Source organism: Corapipo altera, unplaced genomic scaffold (assembly GCF_003945725.1).
Source record: "Corapipo altera isolate COAL_440 unplaced genomic scaffold, ASM394572v1 22b, whole genome shotgun sequence".
Lineage (NCBI taxonomy): Eukaryota > Metazoa > Chordata > Aves > Passeriformes > Pipridae > Corapipo > Corapipo altera.
Window position 1 is genome coordinate 17,694,670 of NW_020884876.1, and position 18,692 is coordinate 17,713,361.

Below are 18,692 nucleotides of genomic sequence, written 5' to 3' on the forward strand. Positions count from 1 at the left end.
CTGGCAGAATACTTGAAGGTTATAAAATATAAACTTGTAAAGTAAAAGTATAAACTCATTTTTATTTCTTGATGCAATTTGGAATCAAAAAAGGTTTGTTAGTTTATGATTAGTTATGATTATCTTCTGCAAGACATTAAGTCACACAACTGTTTGGAAACTTTATTAAATCTGTTATTTCAGTTCCATTCTCTTTTTTTTTTCCTCTCCTTTGTCCCAGCTTTCTTTTTCTTCCTTTTGTCCTTCCCTGTTGGACCAGCTGCCAAAACTGAGGGTTCCTGAATATCGATTAGAAAACTTTTGCTTCTCTGCTCACTTCATCTGTGTTCAGTCCTTCACATAATGTGAAAGGCAGAAAGACCTTTAGCCAGCAGTGAAATAGTGTATGATATTCAGTGCCTAAGGTAACAGTACAAGTTTGAATTCAAAATAGTAGCTGAAGAAAAAAGGAATAGGTTAAATTGTGGGTTTTAAAACAGATTCAGTCCTCTATACATTCATCTTGAGTTGTGTAAATTAGAATTTTTTCACATACCTTTAAAAGTGTATTAGTTAAGTATGTGTGAGAGGGAAGAGTAATGTAAACAAGATGTAATATTTCTCCTACACGTTTCTACTTTGTTACTTTACACCTACATAGTACTTTATAAATTGTATTTGTTTACATTTGCTAATTTAGGTAACAAGTAACGGTGCAGATTAGCAGATTTCTAGTTAGAAATTGAATTTGTCATGCTGTGATGGCAGACAGATTATGAGTATATTATGTGTGTACTATGGGTATGTGCTTATCTCTCTCTCTAATTTCTTTCTAATACCTGAAGAATCATGTCAAGATTTCAAATAGGTAACTATATCATAGAAGCAACTGAAAATGGAAAATCCACAGTAGACTAGATCTGTCTCAAGAAATTTGTCCCAGAAAAGCTACAAACCATACTGCTTCAGAAAGCTATGTTAGGAGATAGAGCAGACCAATATTAATTTTTCTTTGATGATGAAAGAATAACCTGTGTGATTCAAAAACATTTCTTGTGGTACTTGAGGCACAATGGTTGGTAAGAACAGACTACTTGCTAGGTAAGTTGAAAATTGATGGGATGGCCAGGCTTGAAGGCTTAGCACCGGTTGGTGGCAGACAGTGAGTGGACGGTGAGGAGTCATGGCTTCTTTTGTCTGGGGAAGAGAAGGCTGTGAGACAGTCATAGCAGGCTCCCAATTGCTTGAAGAGCAGTTTCAAGGGTGGCCAAGTTAAACTCTTCCTGGTAGAAGTACAGAGTGTAAAACCAGAACAAATCCTAAAAAAATCCCCAAAAAACAAACCAACAAACAAAAAAACCCCAAAACAAGATAAAACAAAACAAAAAAACACAACAGAAAAAAACGTATTTAAAAATTACAGCTTGGGGGGATTAGATTGGACATTAGGAAAAACATCTTACCTAGAGAGGTAGTACAGCACTGGAACAAGTTATCCCAAGGCACTGTGGAGTTTCCATCCTTGAGGGGTGTTGAGTATTGGCTAGAAAATGCCAACCCTCAAATGGGCGTGCTGCTCTGGTGTGAGTGGGAACTGTAACGGAAGCAGGAGCTGGAACTGGGGGTCTCCAGAGGTCCCTGGAAAGTAGCATTTATATGATTTTGAGTGGCTTTGTCCTGATAGCCATTTTATGTACAAACAATATTGAACAGAGCTATTTGTCTTCAATTTTCTGCCAATAACAGATGACTTTCCAGCTTTTCTTTTGTGCCTGGCAAAAGAGTTAAATTTCAATTGACTCTTGCATTCAGATAATTGCTAAGAAGTGCCTGGAGGCAATTGAACCAGAGACAGGATAGAAAGAGTGTATGCCTTGAGTTACTACTTTTGAAAGTAGACTTACCATTTTTAGAAAGCCTGGTGAAAAAGGAAGAAATGGCATGTTATGTTACATTTCAAAGAATTTCTTGCACGAAGTTGCAGTTTCTGTACATATGGGGATGTTGTAAAAATTATATGGGAATGCTTTTCAATTACTTCAATTAAAAAACCCTGGTTCCTCTGAAGTTCTGTGGTAATGAGTAACTACTTACTGTCAAAGCAGAGGACTCAAACTACAACATTACTGTATATCTGAAAAAAAATTTCTAATGTTAATTGGTAGATGTTTGGAGTTCAGACTTATGTTTGAATTTAGCTTTATTTTTTTTTTTTAAGCAGTGATAGACACACGTGAGCTAATGCTGTTTCTGGAGGCCTAAAAGTTGTTTTTCATAATTTAGGGCTATAGTATGAAATTAACCAAATAATATACTAACAGTGTGTAATTAGCAGTACTCTCATCCTGTTGTGACATTACTGTAGTTTTAGCAAAAGGATTGAAAAAAAATAATTTTACTGGTACTATGTGACCTTTTAGGTAAATTAGTACCGAGGCCGTTACTCCACTCATGGTGCTCCTCTTTTCTTCTACAGCTCCTCTTCTGTTCCGGAACTGTATGTGTTTGTCTGAGTTTTACCCATGACCCTTGCTAAAATGTAGCGATTACAATGTACTAAGAAGTAGTTATTTGCTATATTTAAAAAGTGTCAGCACTGATCTTACTGAAATGTGTTGTGCCCATGGGGGAAGAGACCTACTTTGAAGTAGGCAGGAATGAGCTTGTCTAGTTGGTGGGTTTAATTTCAGTTTACAGTGGCATTTGCTGATCTGTTTGGTGATACTGTGTTTTTTCATCTGCCTTACCACATCGGTGGAAGGGTTAGGCACTGCCGTGCTTTCAGAATGCCTGGAATCTTGTTATTTTCAGGGTCAGACTTTTCACATTGATAGATGTATAAATCTGGTGATAGCATCTTTTACCACATCAAAGATACTGCGACGACTCATTCTTCGACTTCAGGCTATGCTAAGCATGTGCTGTCCTTTCCTAGTAACCGTGTCATATCCCTGGGTCAACTCAAGGATTTTTCCCTTCTGGTTTGAATTGTTTCCAGGACTTTCTCCTGAGTGATCTCGGTTGCTCATCATCTGATTAAACTTTTTACTGAAGATGCAAATACATTGTTTTGGTCCTTGTCTTGTCCCCATTTCCCTTGCATGGTATTGTTGCCTCCTGGCTGAAGTGGTGCCTTGCTTACTTCAGTCCTTGCTCTGAAAGTGATGTTTCAGACTTATTCAATGGTGTTTGTACAGTAATCTTTTTTTAATTTTTTTTTTGGCAGTTGTGGGGCAGGGTGAGGGTGCGGAGGACAGTTGTTAATAGAAAGGCAGACAGTTCACAGCAGCTATGTACATAGCTTTGGAGTTATACAGCTGACCACTGTAAATTTGAGTGAGCCTGTTACTCTCTTCTGAGTGTAACTTGGACTGATTTATACCTAAAATAAATCCAAGAATTGCAAAGTCATTCCACAAAGAACAGATACTATAGTCTCATCTTAGCTGTGTTCAGGTACCTGTGCTTTTCACACAGTCTACTAAAAAGAAATTTTCAAAGCATCCATGAACTCTGTAGAACGAGGAAGGCTTTTTAAAGTACATTGGAACAATTTATGTAGAACGGATAAAAAGGAATATTGAAGCTTAGAGAAATAACAAGCTTCATTCTCCAGCGACAGCAATTACTTGCCTTTGTAGTCATACAAAATAATTCTTTTGTAAGAGAAGAAATTCAACTGTGCAAGAGCAAATATTTGAAATGGAGCAAGTGGTGTGTGTGTGGGAATTTGATATGTTCATGTAACATTGTTGTGTGCTAAAGTAAGTAGCTATTTTTCCATTACAAATGGAGAAGCTTGAAGGTAGTGGAGGTGCCAATAATTTTTTTTAACTAAATTGCCACATTTTTTCATTCTCTTACCCCTTTTTATTGACTTCTCATTTGATATGCCTGGACTATTTACAGTCCTGACTTGGAGCGCTGTTGTTATCAGTGTCCTGATGATGCAAAAGAAAACACTTTTTAATATGTTGTGAAATCCTGCTTTGTAATCATGTTTGTGCTTTTAAAGACAAAACAGACCACTGATTACAGTGTCATCAGATACCGTGCTTTGACACCATCTCTGAAATGGTGATCCTTTGAATACTTTAGAAATAGCACTCTGGTGTGCTAATCTCTGGGAAAGTAATTTTTATTATTGTTGGCTCCTGTGTTTCACATGCAGCTCTCAGCTGACAGATTATACATTATAGAAAAATGCTAGTGACTCAGCTAACAAAAACCCAGTGAAGTATCTAAATTAGGAATTCTGGGTTTGTGCCTTTTTTTCTTGTTATTGCACGCTGTCCTCTCTTACTGCAGTCAGTCCTCTGCAAGGCTATGTGGACACTGGCAAGACCACACTCCATCAGTTTTATATAAGCATCCATTCTACTTAAAATTTACCAGTTTCATACCACAAGTGGAAGGCACAAATCCAAAGGAATAGAAGGGAAAAGTCTGTCAGACTTTAAATTATATTTAAGTATAGATTACTTTAAAATAGCAATGCAGTTTCTGCGGCCTTCTTTTCTTGCACAACACCCATTTAGCTGTCAACTTTTACATGTAGCTATAATAAGGTACAATTGCAGTGTGTATTTTCATAGTAGACTGAAGTATGTATCTCTTTTATAGCTTCAAATGAATATTACCATAATGCTGGTTATAAAAAAAAAATCAGGAAAATGGTAAAGTATCTAACTGAAAAAGACAATGAATAGTTGAAAACAAAGTAATATTAACTCTGCAGTACAAACCTATAACCTTATTTTGTTACAAAAGTTATAAATAGATAACTCTGAGAATTCCTATAATTTTCTGACTGAAATATCAACCTCATTGTATACAGGTTTTTAGAAAAAGCCAAAGATAATAAAGTCATGTGCTGTAGCATAAAGAAGTGGTTTTCATTCGACATGCTTTTGGAAATAAATTTTGTAGTTTAGAGATTTCATCGTTATATGTCACAAGGTTAAACTGTATACAGATTAGATCCGTACCTTTTCTTTTTGCAGCTAAATCCCCAATATGAGCTGATTGCAGCAGCTCGATATGAATTCTTGTGAGTATTGGACGCTTGAGAATGAGGTTTCTTGGGTTAATGTGAAGAGAGTTGTTGTGGCTCTGAAAGGCATGGCTGCTGCTCACCAGATGAGTCCTTTCCCTCTCCTTCATTATGGATTAATAACCTGAATAGGTCTTTTCAGTAGTGTCAGTGTTACTGTGGCTTTAAAAATCAAACGTAGTTGCCTTATTTCTTTTTAATTAATTTCTTGACATATTGTAAAATGTTAATTTAATTTTGCATATATTTAGTCTAACAATGCTGTGAACAATTTTGAGGAATGCCCTTGATGGTGGCTCATCTGTAAATGCCCAATTTTTTACATTGGTGATTTTCCCAAGTTTCCCAAGCACGTCCCACTTTTTTTCCTGTACGCGGACAACTTTACTCTGATACAGCCCTTGGTCATCAGAATTTTTATCAGTTGGCCCAGTAAATGTAGGACAGTCTCCATTAACAAGAGACAAATTTGTATTGTATCTTTTGTGGTAGATATGAGCAGACCTCTCCTTGTACCCTTGTGTGATCTCTGTGCAATCTCGAGTAATAAAGAACTGAAACCATCAGCAGGCTGTGTGATGTAGCCCTTGGGCTGGTGGACGTGAGGAGTCCACTTACGCAGTCACATTTATTTCCACTTGAACTTCTGTTCTGCTTTCTGAACAGCAGTTGAGACTTGGGTTTGAATAACTTTTTGCCATGAAAGTAATACTTATGATTTTCAGGTGGTTTGTACTATATTGACTTTCCAAACACAGATTCTCGCAAGATGAGGAAAAGCAAACAAAACAAAAGTGTCTTTATCTGTGCATTCTGTACGAACACTTTGGGAAAAGGAGAAAGAATGAGTATTAATGCATCTGTTTTGTGTCTTTACTATAGGTGTGCAGGATCCTCACCATGAGAAGATAATTACTGTGACTACTAATGGAAGTATTCACAGCCCCAAGTTTCCACACACATACCCACGCAATACTGTACTAGTGTGGAGATTGGTAGCACTAGATGAAAATGTATGGATACAGCTTACTTTTGATGAAAGATTTGGGCTTGAGGACCCAGAAGATGACATTTGCAAGTAAGTTACTTTCCCTTTAAACTTAGGAAAATATGAAAAGAGGTTGTTGGGGAATGAAAAAAAAGCTTGAATTTTGCAAAACTGTGACATGTCTATATATTTATAAAATGCATCTTTTAAAGTATTAGTTTATGATATTTTTTTTACAGTGCTTGAGAAGGTTTTCATGCTTGAAAGCTCCAGGATGCCTCCATTTTTACTTCTGCATTCAGTATCTGGAACACAGATATGATACAAAAATGTGACATATTTAATCTCTCTCTCAAGTTTTGATATCTGGGAAAAAATTCTTGAAGGAATGTTAGAATGATTAATGTCTAATATTTACAGAGAAGATTTGGGTAAACAAGTTACCTGAAGCGGAATTCAGGTTATGACAAAAAGTAATACTTCCTTGTTCATGAACCCCCACCCACTACTCCACAATATTTTAATGGCCTTAAATGGTCATGTTCTCTGTTTGCTATGAAAAACAGCACTTACAGTATTGTACTAGTTGACATTCTTCAATGGTATTGTTTTTTCCCCAACGTCAGTAAGTATATGCCAGCTCAGTCAGTGGCCCAGGTGTCTGTAGTACCTGTGGAACCTCTGTTTCCTTCCATGATTCTTAGATGAATCTCATTTGTACTACTCGTAGTTTGGAAGAGAAAGAACTGTGACATAACGGGCGTCAAGATAGATGTCGTTCTGAACCAAGCCATCTGGTTGATAATGTTTTGGATATTTGTGAGGTAGTAGGGGCTGACTATATACTTCCTGTGGGTGAGTGAAAGGGGAGAGGTCTTTAACTCTTATATCCTGTACCTGTTGGACATTGCAGCAACACATTGTAAAAAACTTTGATTTGTCAATAATGGTACATTGTCTGAACTCTTCAGTAAATTAAGCAGCAGATAAAATATGTCATCTGAATCGCATATTCTCCTTTGATGTGTTCCTGGAGAGATACTTCACACAAGATTTTTCTTTAAAAGTAATTTGGTTTTGTTTGTTTTGTTTTTCTGTTTTGAGTTTTATTTTTGTGTACCTCATAGACACATGTGATTTGATTCTTGCTTTCAGTTTTTCTAATTAGCTGATATTCCATTGTTTTTATATCTAGTGTCAACTTTTGATAATAAATTTGAATTTTTAGAGGTTACTTTTCTACTTATTCTTAATTTGGGAGCAGAAGTTTGTAACAGATGGATAATTATCTTTCTTTCATAATTCTGAAGGGAGTAATTATCATGGGATGTCAAATAGAATTAAAATACTAAGTACTATAAACATAACTCAGATGAGTGCACTCCCTTTGCACAATAATTCTTTTCTTTAAGTGAAAACTTAGCTTGCTTTTTCTTTTCTTTGCATATGGCAGAGTGAAGTGGCAAGTGAAAGAAAATCCAGGTAGGGTGATTCATTCGTCCACTTGCAAAAAGAAAAGTAAGATAAGTCAAAATATTTTATAATATTATAACTAGAATAGTATTGTAATTGGAGTACTTTTAAGTAATCAATGTGCTGAATACAAAAGTACTGACAAATTAAGAAACAGTAATAAGTCACTCATAATCTTCACTTGGTTGTAATCTTATCATGCTAGTATTTGTGCAGGGCTGCTAGGAAGTTGTATGAATGCAGTTCCTGGTACGTGCGCTTCTGAGGAAATTGGATTGGAAGACATGACCCCCTGAAAAAGACAGTTGTATTGTTGATTTCAATGAAAAGAAAAAAAAGCGTAGCTAGGATTCCTCTGAACTTTAAATTTGGTAACAAGCTCAGTAAAGGAAGAGAAAGTGTACCTTGTTTGATATGAAGGGAGTATAAAAACTGACAAATTGAGGAAAAAAACTAAAACACAGATTAAATAGCTAAATAATTCTACTCAGGTCAAGTAAGTTACCAGTTATCGGAGTATTATCTCTTTATGGCTTGTGTCTTGCATGTCTTACCTCTTAGAGTTCCTAATAAAATTATTTAATCCTTTTTCCAGTATTTTCTGTAGAAAAATTAAGGGTTTTTTATTGACTGGATCCTGTACTATTTATTGCTTCACTGTGTTTCTGCCATCTTGAAACAAACAATTTGGTTTTGTTGCTGTGGAGTACTCAACAAAGGCAAGTTCGTATGACAAAACACAGAATGAAAATATCAGATGAAATTAAATCCATTATAACTCTATACCTTTAGTTCTGACCTATGACTGAATGTAGGTAAAAACTGCAGCCTGGTAGCATTCCATTAGACTTTCTGTGAAACAGTGTACAGTGTGTATCAAGATGTCTTTCTCTCCCTTCTGTAGTGTATGAGACAACCTCATGAGTTACCTGCAGTGGTAACTGTCACAGTTTTCAGTTCCTCTACCTATTTGTTAAGCTTCTTATTCTGGGTAATGCCAGAGCTTTCTCCATCATCATTGTTGGCTGTAATGCCCTGCAGTGTAGCTCACAGGACCAATGAGAGAATAGGCTGAAGTATATAAGCTTATGAGAATTAACAGTTTTTAAATCTCAAAGTAGTTCAAATATTGCTCATACATTGGAGAAAGATAAAACATGAAGATATCCAGCTGCATAAGGGTTTTTTGTTTGACATAGTTCTATAACAAATATAGAATAGTAGTGGTGAATAAAATATGTCATAGATGTATCCTAAAACTATGGCAAGCTTATACCTGTATCTGGCTGACCTCCATACTTGGATTTCTCCAAAGCAGTTGCGGTAGTGTTCTTGGTGTTGAGCCAATCAGGTTCACCCCTGTGAAATTAACATATTACAACAGACCGGAAAAGGAGACCTGATACGTAGCTGGAGGGAGAGGCAGCCATGACTTGAGACACCATGTGTTAGAGAGAGGGGCCAATGAGCCCCGTTGGGGGCCAAGGCTGGGCTGTGGGGGCCCAGCGCAGTGTTAAAACTGGAGCGGGTGCTGTGGCCAAAGGCTGGGGGAGAGTTTCTTCACTGTGAGTGGATGGCAGAAAGACGCTGGAGCAGCGGTGGAGGCAGCATGGAATGACCAGAGCTAAGACTGGCTTCTGGCCAGAGGACTATACAGAGAAATTCCACAGAGCAAGAGAAGATAACTGGCAAGCAGCAGCATGGCACGTAGCCAGGCTGAGAGACGCAGAGATGTCTGACAAAGAGAGAGAGAGCCAGCAACAGAGCAAAGAAAACTCAGCAGAGACTGTTTTGGGGTAAGACTGAATTACTCCCCAAAACCCTTTAGACCCACCTTTGGAAGGAGAGGTGGGCTTCCATTTGAAGGAAGTTCTGAAATGCAGCAGCAGCTAGAGAGAGGGAGAGAAGCTGAGAACTCGGAGATGTCCTGTGAGCTGGACCAGGACGGTCAGACCAAGGAATGCGGGGGAAGTGGCCTCCCCCCTGCCACGTTTGCAGCAGAGATGAAGCAAAGGAGCTCTGTTAGAACACTTGGGGCAAAAACTGAACTGAGAACCCCTAAACGTTCTGACTTGGGGGAACTTGACCCCCAAGGAAGGGACTTTCATGAGATGCCTCGCACCCAGTGATATGGCCATGGTAAGGCGACTTTTGTGCCTGCTTTGCAGCCCACGGGAGAGACCTTCGGTTGGAGTCGAAGGGCTGAGAGGAGTGAGAAATAAAAAACCATGTGTTGTAATGAAGAGAGAGAGATATTTTTCAGCTACGACAAAATGAAACTGCTGCTTGGAAGAGAAGAGATTGTGCTGCCCTGAAAGCGATCTTCTTCTTTCCTTATTGGAGGGAAAGGAGGGATTTGATCTATGTAAATATGTTGCTTTACCATAGGAGAAATAGTTAAGATTGTTGTATATACATATATTATAGTATTTATTATGTAAGTAATAAATTTTGATATAATTCCCCCATGCTGAGTTGTGCCTGTCTGAAAACTTCCTTACATTGAGGCAAATTGTGGGGGGCTTGGAAATTGGATTTTTGAGGAGTTCAAACCACGACATCAGTTCTGACATTTCAAGCTATTCATTGAAGTCTTTTCATCTAGAACAAATATTACATTTTACAGATATATTGAGGGTCTAGTCTCCACTTCAGATATTTTCCTCAATGTGAATCAGAAGTGACCCTGCATGGCTTTTTTTTCACTCTGTTATTACTTACAATTCAACTTACAATACTTACTAATGCTGAACATTTGCATTACAACAAATTTTATGTCTAAGACCAGCCATCCTGACCCAGACTCACCTGAAACAACATTAATATGCATGTTGTGCTAATTCTCATCAGTCTTAAGCATGATTGCTGTATTCTGTATGTTTTAGAAACAAAGTTTAAATTACATTTTTTTGGGGTTAAAATTCTGATATTTTGCCTGTATTTCACCAGGTGATTTTTATCCTGGTTTTGAAGTTACGATGTGCTTGAAATTTATACAGATCATCTCTACATTCCTTAAAAGACAGCTAATGATTTTTTTAACAACTGTTCTACTTCATCTGCACTTGATCCTTTCTCTGGACAAAATGTTAAAAATCTGACTGTGTCCTTTCCAAAGTGAACACAAACTCCAGTTTTCATTAAAACCAGATCCATGGATATATCTAGAAGAGATTTAGGTTATTTGGTTGATAATGTGGATATATAAATCCTCTGCAATATTGCAGTAATTTCAGTCTCGTACACTTCATTTGATTTCAGTTGTGACTTGCAAAAGAAAAGATTATGAGCAAAAACATCACCCATCAAACCAAACAAACCAAAAGGACGGATGCCACTCCTGTGTGTTTTGTGCAGTACTGTTCACATGATAGAAATTACACTGAATTTCTAGCAAACAGAGGCATTGTGGATTTAGATTGTGTATGCTTACCCATTCTGACTAAAGCAATGCAATTTTTCTTCTGCTGTTATGATAGCTGATATGAAAGGTCATTATTTTCATTATGCTAGCCCCTCAATGCTGTTTTAATCATAAAACCATTAGACTTCTGTGCCAGACAGCTCCTGTCATCAGAGAGGTTCCATGACTCCTCTTGACCAGGAGCTGATTTTTGCTCAACTGTTTCTTGCTGTCCAAATTTGTTGCTTTCTGTAGCTGAGAACATGAAGTGATAACAGCTTTCTGATGAACTCCTCTGTGACAGGAAGACACAGATTTAGTTTTCTTCCAGGAAGAACATGGATGCCACAGCTGCCCTTAAAAGGAAGTCTGATGTTGTGAGTAGGTTGTACATTGGAGCATTACAATGCAAGGCTACAATAGGAAAGGAAAAGAAAAAAATCTTGCTTACATAGTAGCATGTTTCAAACTTGCTCTCTCCTTGTGCACAGAGTGGTTCTAGTTGTTCATGTTAGTAGTGGTCACAGCTGTTCTTTCTAATCATCAGATGATTACAGTCTGACTTTTATTGCATATTATAAAACACAGAAATGTGTCACAAACCCAAAGTACAATTACTGTAAATAAGATGATAAGGATAAAATACACGTGTAAAAGAATATGGAACTAACTGATAGTTGGATAATAAATACCATTTTACCATCATCTTCATATTAGGATAGCTACACTAATTTCCAACTCTCTTTAGTCCTCTAATAATTTAAACTTTTAACAGCTGAAGTCTGTATTGTGCATGTTTTTTTTGTTTGGGTTTTTTGGTGGGGAGGGGAGCTTTTAGCAGCAGCATTGAACTGTATAAGTGAAGCATTAGTCTGTAATGTTTTGAAAGAATTTCAAAAGCTTGTCTACTTAATATGTGTAATATGTAGAACATTTGCCTTCAGAAAATTAGTTAAGCTGAAGGCAACTGTCAGTGCTAACTTAGGGTAAAATCTATGCACTTTTTTTACCTCTTCATGTCAAATTCAATACTTAACTTTTAATACTGGGAATGTTCTTCCTCTGAGGGTTCTTAGTATGATGCTTTACTATTCAGAGCCACATGTATAAAATTCACTGCCTCCTTTTCCCTAGTATTTTTGTAAGCTACTTGCTTTCACATCAGATCTCTTGGGACTGAGCTGTTGCCTTCCATTCACAGAACATCAAAGTTCTATAGTAGAAACTGTAATCCAGACTGCTTTAGCAGTCACATGCATTCCTAATGAATTTATTGTTAGGAAATTGTGCATAAGAGTTAAAAACTTAAAAAGATTTGGCCAAGTCTGACAAGGCTGAAACAAGTGTATTAAAGAGGAAACATAAAGACACTGTCTTTAGTCTTTGACTGTGAGGAAAAAAAATGTTTTCTTAGCAGTCCTTTTTTTTTTTTGTTTACATGAATTATGCAGTGATAAGTTATGGTAAACACAATAAAAAGACTAAAATTTCTGTGACATAATTTTCTAAAGAAACCTTTCTGTATCATATAAGACACAATGATTAACTTGCACCCCGTGGAACTGCCTTTCTTGTAATTACTACAAATCTGTATGTTTAATATGTGGAGTAAAATATGGATGCATGACTGTGACTATCCAATGCTTCAGTAAAAAGGAGGATAGACGTTTTGTTTCTTTTTGGCTACTTGTTACGGAAGCACCTTGCAACATCAACAGAGCACATGCATGAAAAGATAGTATCAGCATAATTTTCTTCTAGACAGAAGAAATTCCACCCCACACCCTGATCCCCAGTGAAGAAAAAGAATTTTTTTGTTTTGTTTTGCCTTGAGTACATTATAGAGTCAATGTTGATATATATGTGAAGAACATACTAATATCAAACATAGATTCACAAAAGAAATTTAACTCTCCACATAAAGTAAGTATTAATTCTGGGGGTTTTGAGGGCAACAAGTTCCTTATCAAGGTCTAGTTCTCAACAAAATTGTTTTCTGGACACAACTGATGGACTGTCTTTAGTGTCGGACAGTGTTAAATGCTTCTCATGTACTGTGATTACAGAGGGTGAAGTTATCTCTTGAATAAGTACAAAGTTCAAGTTGACTCTGAATAACTGGAGAAAGACCTTTAAATGAACTCTGTATTTAAAGTGGAATTGGTACAGACAATGTTCATGGTGACTCATGTTGCTAAGTAGTAGCTGGGCTGCTGGGATTTTAACTGCTTCCCCACACACTTCTGAAGATGAAGGGATTGCTGCTGCCACCTTTATTTGAGAATTCAGAAAACAGTAAGTTTCCAAAAATTCTAAAACTTCAAATTGGGAAAAAAATCCCCAAAACATTCGGAACTAAAACCCACAGAATCTTGATAGCAGAGATTAGTGTTGTAGTAAGACTAATCCTTAAAACTCTTTTCTTACAACTGTTGCCTTAGAATTTCAGTTGTTCAGTTTTAGAACCTGGGGTTTTTTTATGAGATGCTGCACATATGGGCCCACTAGGCTCTGTTTAGGTGACTCTGCATATCAGTGATACTAAAATGTCTCATAATTGGCTATAACTTCTTCAGCTAAAATGAAATCATATCTAAAGTTAAAATTTATTATAGCTCTGTTCTGTGAGTCAGATCCATTTGAAGAGGAATGATTCATTAATATATGGGATTATAAAAGGCCTATGAATGCTCATTCCTTAATACATAATATTTACTTTTTTCCAAACACATGAATTACTTGCTAATCTTTTTTATTCAAAGTCTGAAAGGGAGACATATCATTTAAATAGCTGGAACAAGTTCTAACATTCAAGTGCCTTAGTTTAATTCAAATACTGATAGGAAAGAATTAATATGATATAGCTGATTTAATCAGAAGTCCTTTGTATCAGTGGCACGAAGGTGGCATTTTAGGAGTGGTATGTAGAAAATGCCATAAAACTTGTGTTAAGGCAGCTGGTAATTTCTTCTGATGTTTGTGGAGTGCTTTTTTTGTTGTTGTTTTGATTTTTAATTGCTCAATCCATTTGCAAGACAACTGAAAAGTGGTACCAGTACAAGAAAGGTCCAAATACTAAATGGATTTAAATAGAGTATGAGAGTGGGGATGGGGATCAAAGTTTTTAGAAGTTAGATTGATTTAGGACCAGAGTCATTCGATTATCTAAAAAATGTTCTTTTGTATATAAAGAAAAAGTTTAATACTACAAAGGTTATTTTTTTAATGTGAATTGAAATAGAGCAGTATTATTTCAATTTAATGAATACAAAAGAATCCAATAGACTTATGCTTCCTACTTTCTTAATGTTTTGAAGAAAAAAAATGAGTGGGGTCTTTTGCATCAAAAGAAATACCTCGATCCATTTCTTTTCTATTCTGACTTCATTGAACAAAATTATGGGGCTTTTTTGTTTGGTTTGTTTTTATTTTTTCTCTTAAAGAAAGCTCTTTCTTTTGGATATAACGTGATTCCTGAAAAAAATTACTCTTTGATTGCCAAGTAATTCAAACACTAACTCATCCTTTAGCTGGTCCCGTGCTGTTGTTTTAGCTGCTGTCCACTGTTCACACGGTGGCACAGGTGTGTACTTTATCCAGTATACACATTCTTTTGGGTTCTCTATTGCTTATTAAAAGTTGCTTAATACCGTTCTCATGATAAGAGTTTTGTAAATGTGGCAAAGCAGATATCACAGGTAATAAAAGAAGATAAAAACAAATCAGAAAACTGAAGAGTAGTAAGGTTATGACTGCAACACACATTTCAAGCTTCAGAAAGAGTAAACTGTGCTGCAGAAAGGGCTTATAGCTGCAAAATTGTATTCTCTAAGCAAATCAGAATGCAACATAAAGGGAAAGTGAGGGAGATACTTCTCTGAGTGGAATGGGAGGACAGCATAGCATAGATGGATGTGATCAGGAGGACATACTGCACAAACATAGAGATTGCATTCTTGTCCACCCACTTTTCCCTCCTTTATAATAAATCCAGCATTCATTTTTATTATACACTGTTGCTAGAGGACACTATAATACATATTATTTTGCAAGTAATTTGAAACCTATTTTCACAGCCCAGATGAGTGTTTGGAGAGTGATTGCTGATGAGTGGGCAGTTGACATAATCCCTTACTCCTTTTTCACACCAGAGACTACAGTCATTGACTCAAAAAACAATTTAAGCTCCTTAAAATTACTTCCTGGTCCTTTCAATCTCAAGCAAGCTGTTTGAATAAAGTAAACTGTGTCCCCAGTATCAAAATATTTTTGTAAATGGTCCTAATCCTAATTTATTGCTTCTAAAATTGTTTCGTGTTACTGTAGTTGGCTGTGTTTCTAGTGGTGGAGACTGAAGTTATTTTCTTTGAATGTGAGTGTGGAGCTACTGGGTATTGCTTCTGTCTAGGGTGCTATGGGAACAGTTATTGATGGAGTTCCCCTGGTCCCACACCACCACTTATTAAAATATAGAAGTAAATGTCTACTTTGAGGGGGCAGAAAAACATACTGTGAGCCATCACCACCTGAGCTCAGGGACATAGACAGATTCAAAAGCCACCCGTAGTTTCTGGTGAGGCTCACCTATGTCTTGATTCTTTTGCAAAAGAAATGCAAGCTGCAGAGGCGGGCCCAGCAACATAATCTAAAGTTACCTCATGTAGTGTCTAAGTATGCCCGTTTAAACATAGCACACACTCCCTTCCTGATGTTTTCTGATTACTGAAACTCTAAGTACAGTAAGGATTAAAGAATCACCGTCAGGTATATAAGCAGGATTAAACAAGAATAGCAGGCATTCCAACTATCCTGTTCCTAGACGGATAATGTGTTTCTCCACCTGTTATGCATATTTTATTTTTTATCTTCCTCCACTTGTCCTCTAACCTCAGGTTATCTAACCTCAGAGAGTGCTTGAGGGGAAGGGCTGCTGCCTGCAATGCCCTGGGTGAATCTTCTCATTGTTGAAAATGCTGCTTATGCCCTTTATGATCCACCCCCCCCACCCCCCGCAAGAAAAAGAAATATGCTTTTGAATATTATTAGAAAATTGCTTAGACAGTAGTTTTCACATCATTGACTGGAGACATTGCTACATTCCAGTATTTATATCCTGGAATATCTTGGATTGTGCATTAAAAAAAAATTACAATTACATAAATAAATAAATATTTCAAATACTACTTGAAAAACAATGGTAAAAAATGTGATTATGGATTCACAGGAGCTGGAACAGATACATTGACCACTGTGAACAGTACGAGGAGAGGAAAATATTTTACACTGGGTTAGAAAGAACGCTTTACAACCTTGGCTGTTAATGTGAATTCTAAGGTCCATTAGTGTTTTTGATCTTCTACAAAATGTTTATCTGTACAGTAGGAACATGTGGTTTATTATGATTGCTGTAATTCTCAAGATAAAATATACCAGACTTTAAAGAGGAGTACTGGCAAAAAGTTGGTAAGGCATTTAGTTCTCCAAAATTCGGAGTGAGTAGTCCTGTACAGTGTAGGATACTTACTGAACTGATTCAACTGATTCAACTGTCTGAGAACAGCTGCATCTTTATGAAGACAAAAGTGCTTTGGAAAGTATAGTGAATAGTGCAGCAGGACCCTGAACTCTGGTGATCATTTCCACATGGTGTTGTATTGTAAGTACATAATAATCATAATCATAATAACAAATTATACAAGTAATACTTTATGGGGCAGATGACAAAGAATAGGAGTGCTACTGTGCAGAGTAGTAAGAATGTTCTTATATATTCCTATACCATTTCTGATATGTGTTATTATTTAAATTCATAACTTGTGCAGAATAATAAAGAAATCTGTGGTCCACACATGCAGTCAGTAGCACAAAGTAGAGAAATTGCAGGTGAAACAGTACAAGAAAATGTTTCATGTAGATGTTACCCATTTTTTGGTCCTTGAAAAATAGCCTTTCCAAGTAACTTCTAATTTTGAGGAAAATCTTTTTTATTCACTGTATTTTATATGGTTACAAGAGAATCTGTAAAAAGGATACTAATAAGGTAAGTGTAGCATAGTAACTGTGAGTGATGGAAACTCTTGGAGCCTTCATCTCCACAGAAATTTATCCTTTGTATTTTAAGATGAAGGCCAAGGTAATCAATGGACTGGGGTATCATTTGTAGGCTGATTCATATGTGTTAGTACATTTTTCCAAGCTTTCCAATTTTCCCAAATTCATCTTTGACATTAAATAATAGTAATGCTGGTATGAAATTTCATGCACTTCTTTGATTTTTGTATCTCTTCTACTTATAACATGTCATTTTTGGACCAAACTTAATCCTTATTTAAAAAGAGCTAAACATATTTCTTATTCTCACTGACATTGGGGAATACTGTTGTTCTGTGATACATAGTTTTTTTGTGGCTTCTAAGAAATTTGACAATTGGTCTTTTAAAAGGAAGAGTTTGGGAAACCGTCTTTCCTTCTTACCTCCACATCTGATCTGCAGGATTATAGTGTCTCTTTCTATAAGATTCTTGTTCAAGTGCTTGAAATGATGTATCAGTACAAGTTACACCAGTATAAACTGGTTCATAACAGAGGCTATCTAGGACTGAATTATGTGATTCTGTGTTCCTGAAAATACTTAAGTGCTTAATACATATCAGGAGTTTAATATATGCTTAAGTAATTGCAGCCTTGCTGTCTGAATATAGAATTATTTTGTTTTAAAACCTGAGTTACATTTACCAATGTATCTAATTTACAAATTCTCATTCTTGTGTAAAAGTTAATGTTTCTTCCTCCCCACAAGGCAGATGTTACTTTCAGAACTATGAGATATGCATATGCTTAAGGTGGAGATACTTAAGTGTTTACCAGTGCACCTAGACACCAGGCATGATGATTTCTTTCCTAGAGGTGTTGGTGTGCCAATTTCGTAGTCATCAGGGAAAGCCTATGTTTTGAACAATATGCAGTTTATCAATGGGTGTTGAAATGAACTTCTGACACAAGTGAGAGTTTTGGACAGAAGTGTGAAGAGACAAATTTCTTTGAGTTTCTTATTTTTACATGCAGTGCTTTGACTCTAGTTCACCAAGGCACAAAAGCTGCTTTGCAAAATGTATATGTCTCAGCTTCACATGATACCTCCACTTTTTAACAGATCCACAGAAAATGGAAATATGTTTTTTGGTAGACTGGAGAGTGGTAATGCAGTAGATACTTTCTCCAAATCAAACAATGAGTGCACCCTTTTCATGAAAAGTGTTCAAATGTTTGAAGAGTAGAGTTTGTGGGTTTGAACTCGGTCTTGTTTTGCAGTTTTGAAAGTGTATATCTATGATCAAGTGCCTTACAGTGAATCAAGGGGAAGAGAATTGAAATCTGAGGATTAAACTTTTTTTTTTTCCTCATGTATCCTAAATAACAAGGTAGAAATACAGAGAGAGTTGCGCAGTTGAGTTAGAAGCCTCAGGCTGTTAACAATCACTAAGAGGAAAGATTAAGCAGAGAGAACCATGGCAACCATCTAACATTTGTGAATGAATCTGTGTTTCCATAAAGGAGTTCCTAATGTACAGTACTGTATATTCTAAAATAGATGTATTCAAAGTAGGTTGGCGCAGAAACTACAATCCATATTTGGTGAATGGCAGTTAGAAATATTCTCTGTTTATACCTTGAGTATCTTTATTTCATGGAAAATGTAGACATGGCAAGATACTTGGGGCTTTTATGCTCATTCGCTCTATTGGCTGGAAGTGATGTCTACTGCTGGAAGTGATGTCTACTGCTGGAAGTGATGT

The 18,692-nt window shown here is 36.5% G+C and overlaps 1 protein-coding gene across 1 annotated transcript in view; it reads left to right on the forward strand.

The window, feature by feature from the left end:
- The window catches only part of PDGFC (platelet derived growth factor C), a 123,620-nt gene that overhangs the window by 65,562 nt on the left and 39,366 nt on the right, over nt 1-18,692 (forward strand). Inside the window, exon 2 of the mRNA XM_027636180.1 lies at nt 5,915-6,110. Within this exon, the coding sequence (XP_027491981.1) occupies nt 5,915-6,110 (196 nt within the window). The remainder of the gene's footprint in view (nt 1-5,914; nt 6,111-18,692) is intronic.